Source organism: Hypanus sabinus, chromosome 11 (assembly GCF_030144855.1).
Source record: "Hypanus sabinus isolate sHypSab1 chromosome 11, sHypSab1.hap1, whole genome shotgun sequence".
NCBI lineage: Eukaryota > Metazoa > Chordata > Chondrichthyes > Myliobatiformes > Dasyatidae > Hypanus > Hypanus sabinus.
The window spans coordinates 78359243-78374249 of NC_082716.1; the positions used below are offsets into that span (position 1 = coordinate 78359243).

The window sequence follows — 15007 nt, forward strand, 5'->3', positions numbered from 1 at the left end:
CTGTACATAAAGCTTCCAAGTTAATACTCAAGAACAATTTATATCTCATTACTTCTGTCTTGTAGGGGAGACTGCACTTTTAATCTTGTACTTTCAGAAAAGTTTACCTATCACGACACCTAGCTTTGCAAAGATGTTACTTGAACTGAAGGGCTTGGATTACGAGGAGAGGCTGGATAAGGTAGGACTTATTTTGCCTGGAGTGAAAGAAGTTGAGTGGGGAACTTTGTGGAGCTTTATAAAATCATGAAGGGTATTGAGAAAGTAAATAGCCATAGTCCTTCCCCCAGAGCAGGGGAGCCCAAAACTTGAGGGCATAGGTTTAAAGTTAGAGTGGTTTTAAAGAGCATCTATTTCTTTGGGGATTTGAAGAGCAACTATTTCATACGGTATATTGAGGGGGGGGGACTTCATTGGGAGTTGGAGGAGATTTGCTGCATCAACAAAGACTTACAAATTTTCGTAGATGTATGGTGGAGAGCATTCTAACTGGTTGCATCATAGTCTGGTATGGAGCCTCCATTGCACAGGATCAAGAGGCTTCAGCAGGCTGAGGACTCTGTTCCATCACAGACACAACCTTCTTGGCATCGAGAACCTCTTCAAGAAGTGGTGCCTCAAGAAGGCAGTGTCAATTAATGACTGTCACCATTTTGGAAATGTTCTCTTTTCATAACTACCTTTGGGGAGGGGGTACTGGACCCTGAAGAGACATATTCAATGTTTTAAGGACAGCTTCTTCCCCTCCATCATCAGATTTTTGAAGTCCGTGAGCACTACCTCATTATCTGTCTTTTGCACTATTTATTTTGTAACTTAGAAATTTTGTCTTTCACTGCGCTGTTGCTACAAAACAAATTTTATGACATCTGTTGATAATTAATCTGAGTATATGGGATGAATGCCAGAGGAAGTGGTAGAGACTGGTATAATTTCAACATTTAAAAGATATTTGGGCCAGTATACGGATAGGAAAGGTTTAGAGTGATATGGCCAAACACAGGGAAATGGGACTAGCTTAGATGGGCACCTTTGTTAGTAAGTATGAATTGGGCTGAAAGACCTCTTCTGTGTTATATAGCTGTATGCCCACATGAGGGCAGTGTAAATATGTTACATGGTTGTGAGGAAAAAGACTATCATCAGAAGAGTGAGAATTCCTTAATTTAAAGGAAATTTATTTTTAAGTCAGGATGTATTTACTAAAAAGGCAAATTTCATGTAGTAATTTAGTGTGAATGATATACTCATTGGGAATGTGGCAAACTACTTTGATCACCTTGCCTTAAATTCAATTACCAGTATGTATAAAACATGCACAGTATATATTAGACACAGGATTTTTGCCTCTTTTTAACATTGATCCAATAAAATAACTGATTTTGTTTATGATTTATTATAAATTAGCTACTCAAATGTAATAATTTTGAGTATGTACATTTTAATGTCACCTCAGCAATATATGATCGGAACCAGATTGTGAAGCATATGCAGTGTCAGATTTGGCTTTATTGATGGACTCTTGATCTTTAGAATTTGTAGAAAGTTCAAGATTCATTTTTGCTTCACAAATATGCAAGCCATGAACCTGACCAGTAGGCAATTTCAATGTAAGCTATCAGGAGGCTGCATCAATGTCCACAATTTTATTTTTAGTTTTCTTTGCAGCAATATTGCACATTCCTTCACTAAGTTTCCCACTGGACTGTAACTTATCTGCAGAATTTCATGTTCATTGTCTATCATTTCGAGGGAAAAACCTGTGTGGGAGGAATTTTATAGAGAAAAAGCCATTGTACTGGGTCAGCCTCAAAAATCTTGCTCCAATGGTACAAAAAATCATCATGACTGGAGTCTTACTTGACTGCAGTGGATAACCATGATACTTTCTTTTCCTTGATGTGCCCTTTGCTCTCCACAAAGCATTGCAGCACGGCCGTCTTGGCCATTGGATCTTGTAATTGATCTCATCTATCCAGTCTGCCAAAACAGGCTTCTCATGTTGGGCTAGGCATATCCCTATTTCACCGGGGTTGAAGGTTCCTGGCTACCCTCACCTGGTTTAGCCTGCCTGTCGAAGCGGTGTACCAGGGCTGTGGCCACTGTCACATGCAAACAGTTAGTTGGAGCTGCAGGTGAGAGTTGGTGATGTGGGGACAAAAAGTAGATGAGATGCCTCTGGGCAGAGCACGACAAGTTCACCACCAGTGGTGCTACCCTTCCCTGAACACTTCAGGGCAATATTTAGTGAAATTTTTTAACAAGTGTTTACTCAAGTCGATATCCAAGGTCCTCCCAGCATCAATACTTGAGCTGCATTATGTAGATGGTGCTTGTGTTTCTGTGCAGAAACATTGAAGACAATGGACTATACTCTCAACATCCACAAATTAACTGTCCTTTATCAACTTGGCCCTCTCTACAACACCACTTTCTGACAACACACTGCAAGATCTGTAAAGCAAGGGCCATTTTTCATATCTTGCGCACTGTCTCTCAGTGAGAGCAGACGTTGATGATGGAATTCATTACTGCTTTTGATGCATTAGTACTGCCATTAGCTAGCTGAGTTTGCAGATTGAATCCCTCATTATCCACTGAACAGCAGTGATTCCTTTTCCCCAAGGAGATGTTGAGATGTAGATTACCTTCGACAGGCACATGAAAATACTGGAGTAATGTTATCAATGATGTCTTGAAGAGTTTTCCAAATCTATGGCAGGATAAGTGAATCGGTTTCAGCATCCTTTCCCAGCAAAATCTTGGCAGGCAACATTGTCTTTGTGATGGACATCAGACCCCTGAAACAAACTCTCTGAACTGAGCTTTATACAGGGAAAAGATTTCTAAAATTACTTTTGGTGAGGTGCGGGGAATGAAAGGGTCATCCCCACTACTTTTTGAGAATGGAATGTAGAACAACACAACACAATATAGTGCAAACACGAGGAAATCTGCAGATGCTGGAAATTCATACAACAACACACACAAAATGCTGGTAGAGCACAGCAGGCTAGGCAGCATCTATAGGGAGAAGCGCTGTCGACGTTTCGGGCTGAGACCCTTTGTAAGGACTAACTGAAAGGAAAGATAGTAAGAGATTTGAAAGTAGTGGGGGGAGGGGGAAATGCAAAATGATAGGAGAAACCCGAGGGGGTGGGATGAAGCTAAGAGCTGGAAAGGTGATTGGCGAAAGTGATACAGAGCTGGAGAAGGGAAGGGATCATGGGACGGGAGGCCTCAGGAGAAAGAAAGGAGGGGGTGGGGGAAGCACCAGAGGGAGATGGAGAACAAGCAAACAACTAAATATGTCAGGGATGGGGTAAGAAGGAGAGAAGGGGCATTAACGGAAGTTAGAAACATTTTTGAAAATTTGGTGCCCTTATTTACAAAAGACAGGATTAAATATATAGGTGCTCCGAAGATGAAATAATTGGTTATTTGGGGAAAGAAAGAAATATATATACTAAAGTTTTTACAAACTCCATGGAGCATGTGGGGATCTTCCAATATCAAGGCATTCTTTCCTTTTTTTCTTTCTCTTTTTTTTTCTATAGGGATGCTAGGGGGGAGGGGTTAAGGGGGGGATGGGTAATATACATTTTTTTTCCATACTTTTATTTTGTAACTACTTGAAATACAATAAAAAAAGTTTTTAAAAAAAGGTATGCAGAAATGAGTTCAGTGGGGCAGGAGCAAGCTGAGACAATAGGTCCACCTGGACAGGCAGGTTTGTGGATCTTGGGTAGGAGGTAGAAACGGGAAGTGCGGGGTGTGGGAACTATGAGGTTTGTGGCAGTGGATGGGAGATCCCCAGAGCAAATAAGGTTGGTGATGGTATTGGAGACAATGGCCTGGTGCTCCTTAGTGGGATCATGATCAAGGGGTAAATAAGAGGAGGTATCAGAGAGTTGTCGCTGTGCCTCGGCCAGGTAGAGGTCAGTACGCCAGACAACAACAGCTCCCCCCTTATCAGCAGGTTTTATAGTGAGGTTGGGATTGGTGCAGAGGGAGTGGAGAGCAGAGCTTTCAGAAGGAGTGAAGTTGGAATTGGAACAGGGTGTGGTGAAGTTGAGACGGTTGATGTCCCTTCGGCAATTAGTAATAAAGAGATCCAGAGCAGGCAGAAGACCACAGCGGGGTGTCCATGAAGAGGAGGAGGGTTGAAGACGGGAGAGTGGGTCATCAGTGGGGGTAGGAGAGTCCTTGCCAAAGAAGTAAGCTCGGAGACGGAGCCAGCGGAAGAAGAGTTCAGCGTCATGGCGTACACAGAACTCACTGAGGTGTGGGCGAAGGGGGACAAAGGTGAGGCCCTTAATGAGGACAGAGTGCTCTGCTTCAGAGAGTTGAAGGTCGGAAGGAATGGTAAAGACCCGGCACGGATGAGAGATGGGATCAGAGGGGGGAGGGAGGCTGGTAGTGTCAGTGGAGAGGGAAGGGTTGGGGTGAGAGGAAGATGGAGCCTCTGAGGGCCCAGGGCTCATCGACTTCACTAACTTTGCCTCCAACTTTCACCCTGCCCTCAAATTTACCTGGTCCATTTCCGACACCTCCCTCCCCTTTCTTGATCTTTCTGTCTCCATCTCTGGAGACAGCCTATCTACTGATAGCTACTATAAACCTACAGACTCTCACAGTTACCTGACTATTCCTCTTCCCACCCTGCCTCTTGCAAAAAGGCTATCCCCTTCTCACAATTCCTCTGTATACGCCGCATCTGCTCTCAGGATGAGGCTTTTCTTTCCAGGACGAAGGAGATGTCTTCCTTTTTTAAACAAAGGGGCTTCCCTTCGTCCACCATCAACTCTGCTCTCAAACGCATCTCTCCCATTTCCAGCACATCTGCCCTCACCCCATCCACCCACCACCCCACTCGGGATAGGGTTTCCCTTGTCCTCACCTACCACCCCACCAGCCTCCAGGTCCAACATATAATTCTCTGTAACTTCCGCCACCTCCAACGGGAACCCACTACCAAACACATTTTTCCCTCCCACCCCTCTTTCTGCTTTTTGCAGGAATTGCTCCCTACGTGACTCCCTTGTCCACTCATTTCCCCCCCCCCCCCCACCCCTTCCCAACGATCTCCCTCCTGGCACTGGTAAACGGAACAAGCGCTACACCTGCCCTTACACTTCCTCCCTCACCACCATTCAGGGCCGCAGACAGTCCTTCCAGGTGAGGCGACACTTCACCTGTGAGTCGGCTGGTGTGGTATACTGCATCTGGTACTCCCAGTCTGGCCTTTTATATATTGGTGAGACCCAACGCAGACCGGGAGACCATTTTGCAGAACACTAACGCTCGGTCCGTCAGAAAAAGCAGTATCTCCCAGCAGCCACATATTTTAATTCCACGTCCCATTCCCATTCTGATATGTCTATCCATGGCCTCCTCTATTGTCAAAATGAATCCAAACTCAGGTTGGGTAGCCTCCAACCTGATGGCATGAACATTGACTTCTCTAACTTCCGTTAATGCCCCTCCTCCCCTTCTTACCCCATCCCTGACATATTTAGTTGTTTGTGTATTCTCCATCTCCCTCTGGTGCTCCCCCCCCCCCACTTTCTTTCTCCTGAGGCCTCCCGTCCCATGATCCTTTCCCTTCTCCAGCTCTGTATCACTTTCGCCAATCACCTTTCCAGCTCTTAGCTTCATCCCACCCCCTCTGGTCTTCTCCTATCATTTAGCATTTCCCCTTCTCCCCACTACTTTCAAATCTCTTACTATCTTTCCTTTCGGTTAGTCCTGACGAAGGGTCTCAGCCCGAAACGTCGACAGCGCTTCTCCCTATAGATGCTGCCTAGCCTGCTGTGTTCTACCAGCATTTTGTGTGTGTTGTTATTAACACAATATAGTAGCAGGCCATTCAACACTCAATATCTAGGCTAACCACAGGATCCAAGCCTCTCCATTCCCTGCAAATTCATGTGGCTATCTAAAAGTCCCTGGTATGACAGTCTTCTGCACCCTCTCCAAAGTCTTGTCATCCTTCCTATAATGAGGTGACCAGAAATGTAAGCAAAACTTCAGATGTGACCTAACAAGGGTTTTATAAAACCTTCTGACTTTTGAACTCAGTGTCTTGACTATTAAAAGTAAGATTGCCAATTGCCTTCCTACCACTCTTATCAGCCCCTGTAACTATATTCAGGGAGCTATGAACTTGGCCCCCAGGATCCCTCTGCTTATCAATACTGTTAAGAATTTTGCCCTTGATAGTGTATTGTCTCTTTACATTTAGTCTATCAAGGTGCAGCTCTTCACATTTGGCTGGGTAAACTCCATCTGCTATTTCTTTGGTCATATCTGCAAATGATTTATATCCCTCTGTATTTTTTGCCAGTCTTCTAAGCTTTCTACAACAGCACCAATCATCTGCAAGCTTACTAACCCACCCATTCTCATTTTTATTCAGATCATTTATATACTTCACAAACAGCAGAAGTCCCACTACACATTCCTGCAAAACACCACTAATTGCAGACCTCCAGCAAGAATACGTCCCTTCAACCACTACCATTTGTCTTCTATGGGCTTGCCAATTCTGAATCCAAATGGCCAATTCACCATGGATTCCATGCATCTCAAACTTATGGATGAGCCTCCCATGAGGTACCTTGGCAAACACCTTACTAAAATCCATGTAGCCAACGTCCATCATTCTAGATGTACAAAAAAGCTGGATGAACTCAGCAGTTCAGGCAGCATCCGTTGAAAGAAGCAGTCAACGTTTCGGGTCGAGACCCTTTGTCAGGACAGTCCTGACAGTCAGGACAGTCAGACACGAAACATTGCTCTCCTTTTTCTCCATATCCTTCTCCTTGGTAACTAGTGATGCAAAGTACTCATTTAAGACCTATCCCACATTTTCTGCATTTAAGCAAATGTTCCCCCTTTTATCCTCTACCTAGTCATCCTCTTCGTTTTGCAGGAGCCATGTATTCTGTGCTGTCTATTATGTATGACTAGTTACCATAACACATCAATAGGCTATGGTAAAAGCAAAGGGGATGTTGCATATTCATGCTTATTTAGTGGCATTTGTAGCTTGGGACCATGGAGGTCATATCTTTGCTGACCGCTGAGATAATGCTTAATTGTATGCTTGCTAATTGCTAAAGTATTGAAATAGGAAATTCGACTCTTTGGAACAATCATTGGAGTTGTGTGCGTGTCACAGAAATATAACATCTCCGTGGGGTTGCAGGCTGGCGGCATTGTTTTGATCTTGGATCAATTTTTGCTGCTACACTCTTGATATATGTATGGAATGCCATACAATTCTCTTTAATCCTACTTGCCAAGAATTTTTCATGGTCCCTCTGGCTTTCCTAATTTCCTCCTTGAGTTCTTTTCTGGCTTCTTTATTATCCTCAAGGGCACTATTTGATTCTGGCTTCCTAAACTTGACATATGAGCCGAACGCCTTTTTCCACTGGACAATTGCAGTATGTTGCTTTAAATGCAGAATTCTCATTCACATGAACTCCCATTACATCTTAAATCGGGCTTTGCCTAACTTAAGCATTACATTTCTTTCACATATACTTATGATTTGGTGATAACTTTTAAAATTTACATCTTCTGTACAATTTTTAAATTATGACTCAAGTTTTCTAGTCCTTCTCATGACTCAATATTTAAGTTATAATTTTTGGCTGAGGTCAAATCATTATCCTGAAGTACAAGCTAGTTTTTTTTCCCCTCTTAGATGCTAGATGCTACATGGTCTACAGAGTACTTTTAGAATTGTATGTTTTCGTTTATGAGTTCCAGTTTCCGTGGTATTTTGCAATTATAATTTGGCAGTGTGAATTTTTTTAAAGTCTTGAAAGTCTCATTAATATTCCTGGGACAAGAACTTGTGTAGTCTGGCTGGGACCTTTTATAATTTGAGTGTGCCGTGGAATAGGTCTTAAGCTATGGCTCAGTGTTCCTCTGTGCTTGTTGATACAAATTGCTGAAATTATTAATGCTTCTTTCACCCCCTTACATAATGTGTTTTAATAGGATTCATTAAACATAAGTCATTTATCTCTAAATTATTTTTGCCATTATGTGACCTAAGCAACATACTTTGTACTGTTTTTTTGTTTTCTGAGCTAACATTCAGCTTTCATCTTCACATTAATTTTAATTGAGTTTATTAATCTAGTTCATTATTAGAAACTAGATATTATAGTGAGGACTTGAGGCTTCTTGCTTAACCCTTCCCACTTCAATCTTAATTTTACTCAAGTTTTATGGATTCTAAAAGGTAGGTGTGGAGGGTTGGATAGTTTGTGGGGTGCACTGCACTCCTGCTACTCCTTTGTGTGCTTCCAAAGCATAATGTTTTGGCTTTCAACGCTTTCCACTTTGAACAGTAAAGGACTAGAACTTTCTAGGAGTCAGTAGAAGGAGATCAACTTCATTTGTTCGAAAATGTCATACGTTGCTCAGCCATTACACTTTCACTGTTAAAACAAAGCCGTGGACTCAATTTGCATTCCCAAAGGCACATTATTTTTCCCTTTTTTTATTTCTTGTTTTTACTTTAGTTGTATCCCATTTTTTCCCTTCCTTAAGATTCATATCTGTTACATTTCATGTTATCAGTATTTATGGAAAAGCAGGACTTAACAAAGTTTGGAAGGTGCTGAAACTTTTTCTTTAAATTTCTTTAAACAGATTTAAATCAGTTGTCATAACTGGTATTGATAAAAATTTTATTTGGTGCACGTGGACTAAATTTAAGAATATTGATGTCCCTTTTGTTCACTACAGTGTGAAGTGTTGGGTCTAGAGATTTACATCTTGAATTTAATTTCATTGCAACCTGTCAGCCGAGTGCAGCCCTATATGGTTTAACATCTCGTACAATTTAACATAGTTTTCCTTTTGGGCCCTTATTGCTGCTGTAAGTATTATAACAGGTTTTTTTCTAGTATCTTTGTTTTAGTGAAAACAAAACTTAAAATTTGCCTCTTTCCCTCTTATAACATTAGAGATTTTCTTCCTCGAGGGCCAGGCATTGTTACAAGACGGCCTCTCATTTTACAACTGGTTAACTCTAGCACAGGTAATGTACATTCTACTGAATATTTATTTTCTACATTAATTTCAAGAATATTACCAGACATAACAAAATTATTGTGTGTAAGCTGGATTCTAGTGTACGATTTTGACTCTATTTGCATATCACAGTGAAGATAATATGTCTACATTGAAATGAATTCTCTGCAGGGTAGGCAGCATCTATAGAGAGAAAAATGTCAGTTAATCATCTTCCACTGTAACTGGAAAAAAGATATGATGTGTAGAGAAAGATGTGGTGAATGCTTAATTTTGATTGCAGCATTTTTTTATGCTTCATTGTTATTCTTAAAGATGACGTAAAAGGTCTCACTGTACTTTTAAAAGAGAAGTAGGGTTTTTTCTAACAGAAACAGATTACTCTAACACATGAAAAGCAAGCATCAGTCTATGGAATGCCTTTTGATTTAATAAACCTTTCATAGAACCATTTCTTTGTCTTACTAAGATTGTCCATTAATAATAGACTTTATGTTGTTCACCTTGATATGACTGATGGTGTTCCCTGTGTCAAAGAAACTTTTGTTCAATATTGCTCATCTTTAGTGGCCTATATGTATAGTTTCATTATTTAATTATTTTTCTTTGTTATAGAATATGCTGAATTCCTACATCGTAAAGGAGAGAAATTTATTGATTTTGAAGAAGTGTGTCGTGAAATTGAAGTAGAAACAGACAGGGCAACTGGAACAAACAAAGGGATTTCGTCAATACCCATTAACCTGAGAATCTACTCACCAAATGGTATGTAAAAGGTGAAATCGAACTTTACTTCCATGTATCTTAAGATGACTATGAACTGATTCCATATGGCATTTCTGGGTAGAAAACTGCTTTCAGGAGAGATCTTGCCAGTTATAAATGGCAAATTGAAGTAACTACACTGGTGGTTGGTTTGTCCTGGTTTACAAACAAAATTGGTTCCTAACTTAGTAGAAAAGGAAAATTAAATACTTCAACTTGCATGAAATTGAAGGATGATGTTTAAAAAGCTGCAGAACAAAGAAATGATGAAATTCCCTAGCTTTGAAGAACCTGATAACTTGTTAGTGTCCACTAGAAGAAGTGGCGTACATCAACTTTTTGGATTGCCAAATCCAACAAAACATTCTTTGATGCATGTAATATTGGAAGCATTTAATATGGAGAATACTTGAGTATATTTATAAATTTTTGTTTAATGTGTCAAAGATAAAAGATGCACACTGCTTAAAAGCACCTACAAAAGTATTCACACCCTCCCCCCCTCCCAGAGATTTTCATAATTTTATTGTTTTACAACATTGAATCACAGTGGATATAATTTGGCTCTTTTGACACTGATCAACAGAAAAATACTCTTTTGTGCCAAAGTGAAAACAGATCTCTACAAAGTGATCTAAATTAATTATAAGTATAAAACACAAAATTATTGATTTCATAAGGATTCACTCCCCTTTAGTTTGACACACTAAATCATCACTGGTGCAGCTAATTGGTTTTAGAAGTCACTTAATTAGTTTTTGGAGACCTGTGTGCAGGCAAGGTGTTTCAATTTATCGTAGGAAAAATATATCTGAATCTGGAAGATCCAACTACTAGTGAGTTCGTATCCTGGCAAAAACTCCATCATGAGCACAAAAGAACACTCCAGGTAACTCCGTGAAAAAGATTATTGAAAAGTACAGGTCAAGAATGGATACAAGAAAATTTCCAAGTCACTAAATACCCCTTGGCTTACAGTTAAGTCAATTGTTAAGCAATGGAAAGAATATAGTATAGATGTAAATCTTTCCAGAGCAGGCTATCCTCAAACACTGAGTGACCATGCAAGAAGGGAATTAGTGAGGGAGGCCACCAAGAGACCTATGACAACTCTGGAGGAGTTACAAGCTTCAGTGGCTGAGATGGGAGAGACTGCACATACAACAACTGTTGCCCAGGTGTTTGACCAGTTGCAGCTTTATGGGAGAGTGGCAAAAATAAATCCGTTGTTGAAAAAAATTCCAATGAAATCTCAGCTAGCGTTTGCCAGAAGGCATGTGGGAGACTCTAAAGGCAGCTGGAGGAAGGTTCTATGGTCTGATGAAACCAAAATTGAGCTTTTCGGCCATCAGACTAAACGCTATGTTTGGCATAAACTGTATCATGGTGTTGGGATGCTTCATTGCAGCAGGCCCTGGAAGGCTTGTGAAGGTAGAGGGTAAAATGAATGCAGCAAAATACAGGGAAATCCTGAAGGAAAACCTGATGCAGTCTGCAAGAAAACTGTGACTTGGGGAGAAGATTTATTTTCCAGCAAGACCATGACCTGAGGTATAAAGCCAAAGCTGCACAAGAATGACTTAAAAGCAACAAAGTTAATGTACTGGAATAGCCAAGTCAGAGTCCAGAACTCAATCCAATTGAGAATTTGTGGCTGGACTTGTAAAGCACTTTTCGCTCACGATTCCCATGCAATCTGACAGAGCTTGATCAGTTTTATAAAGGAGAATGGGGAAAAATTGCAATGTCCAGATGTGCAAAGCTGATAGAGACCTATCCACACAGACTCAAGGCTGTAATTGCTGACAAAGGTGCATATACTGAATACTGACTTGAAGAGGGTGAGTAATTATGCAATCAGTTGTTCTGTGTTTAATAATTGTAATAAATTTAGACTAACATACAGAATTTTTTTTCACTTTGACATAAAAGAGTCTTTTCTGTTAATCAGTTTCAAAAAAACCAAATTAGATCCACTGTGATTCATTGTTATAAAACAATAAAACATGAAAACTTTCAAGGGGGGGTGAGCACTTTTTATAGGCACTGTATCTTTGCATCATCCACACACTTGGCAACAGTGCTGTCATCCAGATCATTAACACGTAATGTGAAAAGTAGTAGCCCCAACACTGACCTCTGCAGAACACCATTAGTCACCGACAGCCAACCAGAAAAGGCCACCATTATTCCGAACTTTTGTCCTACCTTCTTCTACCCCCTGAGCTACATCTTTGAAGTACTCCAAAAGGTTCATCAGACATGGCCTCCCTCCTACAAAGCCATGCAGGATATTCCTGCTTCGACCTTGACTATCCATGTGATGGTAGATCTTGTCTCCCAGAATACCCTCCAGTAACTTCCCTACAACAGCTGCGTGTAGTTGCATGATCTGTCCTTGCTACCCTTCTGGAACAAAAGTATGAATCTTTTTTTTACAGGATGTACCTCATGATTGGATAAATGTTTAATTCTATTGTCATTCCTCTGGAAGTGAAACAGTTTAATCCTGCATGCTGCAAGATTGACGCAAAATGCTAGTAAGTGAGAGTCTCCCCACTCTTTTATATTTAGTGACATTCCCATCACTTAAGTGTCCTACCATCAACTCTCTTGGAATTTGAATTGACCATACACTCAACTAGATCAGCCATGCAAATACTGTGTCAACAGAGTAGCTTAAAGGTTGGATATTCTGTTATGAGGTTACTCAAAGGTTTCAAAGATAGATTTAATGTCAGAGAAATGTATGCAATATACATCCTGGAATGCTTTTTTTTCCATTTCCTAACATCCAAGCCCTTTCTCAACAAGCTGTAAGTCAGGGTTGTTATAGAACATGCTTTATTTACCAAGATGAATGCTGTTATAACAGTAGTTAAGTTTGACATCACCCATGAAAAAGCAACAGCTTGATTTGTACCCCATCCACTGTTCTAAATATTTATTCCCTCTGCCACTGGAGGCTGCAGTATGTACCATCTTCAGAATGAATTGCAGTTATTCGTCTTGACTATTTTGATATCACCTCTCAAACCTGAAACATCTACCATGGTGAAGGACAAAGGCAGCAAGTGCATAGGAACAGCTACATATTCCCTTTCAAATCATATGCAGTCCTGTCTCAGAAAAATATGACTCTTCTGTCATTGTTGCTGGGTCTACACGCTGGAACTCCCAATCTAACATCACTCTGGGAGAACCTTCACCACAAGAACTATAACAGTTCAAAGTGATGGTTCAGCACCACCAAAACCTCAGGAACCAATAATGATAGGCAATTAGTGCATACCTTGCCTAAGAAGCCAACAACCAAAAAAATAGTAAATATAAAAGAATGAAGCTGATGTCAGCAGTTAAAATTGGCCTTATTTAATTTTTTTTAATGTTCTAATCATGACACGAATGGAGCTGGAAAATCTTTGTCCTTCGGTTGCATTGATGAAAGCAGTAGTAGTTGCTTATCCTTCTGTTTTGTTTTTACAGTGCTAAACTTGACCTTGATTGACTTGCCTGGTATCACAAAAGTGCCAGTAGGAGATCAACCAGCAGATATTGAGTACCAGATCAGGGACATGATTATGCAATTCATCATACAGAAGAGGTGCCTTATTTTAGCCGTAACACCAGCTAACACTGATTTGGCTAATTCAGATGCACTTAAGTTAGCAAAAGATGTTGATCCTCAAGGTAAGGGATTCTTTTGCCATACTGCTTAATATTTTAGAAAATCTTTGTTTTAGGCTTTTTTTCAAATTTGATACTGACAAAAGGATCATATTTCTTAGCACAAAACTCACAGGGTATTGCAGGATGTGCTGCCTGCCCTACTATGTACATAATTTTGTGTCAATAGGGTCTTTTTCATTTTACATGTACAACAAATCATTTTGTGGCACAATATTTGTGGAAGTTGGAGGATGGGGATATGGTCCTGTGGAAGAAGAGGAAAATGTCATTCCAAAAGTAATTAGAACACCAACATCAAATTGTTTTCATTGAGGACTGACTCTGATATCCCTTACTATTTTAGTAGATACCCCAGTCTCAATGGGTCAGCTCTATAAATTGAGCTTTTAAGTCTTTAAGGTTACTTGTCATCTGCAGAGTGCCATACTTGCGGAACACTAAATCTTCCCCCTCACTAGTTGTAGCCATGTAACTGATATAGTCAATCTGCTATCCAGGGTTGGTTTTTGAATATAGTCTGGCATTGATGTTTTTGTGACAGCTTTTTGCCTTTTGGGTGAAATTCAGGATGCATGTTTTGCATTACCCCAAAAAGTTTGACAAGAAGTAAGAGAAACTTGAGGAAGATAGATCCAATATATGGTCCACTGATCTGCAGACTTTATATTGATGCTGTAGTATATTTGATATTATGTCAAACTTGCCTGATGTCAAATGTTTAAAAAAATTATTAAATACAGTTTTCTTATAGTAGTATTTTGTGCTATTTTAAGTATTCATACTGTATATCTGTAATTGAAACTTTCAGTTTCTCTAGAGCTTTATGGTTGGTTGATGATATTTAGCAGAACTTTATGTGACTACACCAATTAACTTCCTACTATCACACATGCAAAAAATGAAACTAATCTGTCTGAAAACTGAAGTTAAATTAATTTTTCATTTAACAACTTATTTCTTCTGACCTAAACAGGTTTGCGAACTATTGGTGTAATTACCAAGCTTGATCTAATGGATGAGGGTACAGATGCCAGGAATGTCTTGGAGAACAAACTGCTGCCTCTTCGCAGAGGTATTGCATATGAATAGGGCATTGTAGTTGATTAATTTGTAGAGTGCTGAATGTCTAAAACAATTGCGTTCAAAAGCAATTTTTCTTCAACAGTATGGTTGTTGAGATTATAATGTAGTTTGAATAAAGAAATTGAGCTTTGTCTGCCCTTGACAATATTTATGGTATATTATGGTGATTGAGGCAGTCTAAAACATTAATTGTGGGTCTTCAGTCTCCTGTACTTCCTTCTTATATTAGTAAAATGTGAAGAGAGAAAGCATGCTCTGGATGGTGAGAGTTTTTAATGATGGATGCTGCCTTCTTGAAGATGTCCTCTTTGGCATGGAGGGCTGTGCTCATGATGGAGCTGGCTGAGTCTCAGCCTGCTGCAGTTTCTTGCAATGCTGTGCATTGAAGCCTCCATGGGATCCTTTAAGAGAC

General features: G+C 40.1%; 1 protein-coding gene across 1 annotated transcript in view; it reads left to right on the top strand.

Moving 5' to 3' along the window:
- The window catches only part of LOC132402155 (dynamin-2-like), a 246922-nt gene that overhangs the window by 54322 nt on the left and 177593 nt on the right, over nt 1-15007 (top strand). The window contains exons 2-5 of the mRNA XM_059984821.1: nt 8991-9064; nt 9673-9822; nt 13309-13512; nt 14486-14584. Of these exons, the coding sequence (XP_059840804.1) occupies nt 8991-9064; nt 9673-9822; nt 13309-13512; nt 14486-14584 (527 nt within the window). The remainder of the gene's footprint in view (nt 1-8990; nt 9065-9672; nt 9823-13308; nt 13513-14485; nt 14585-15007) is intronic.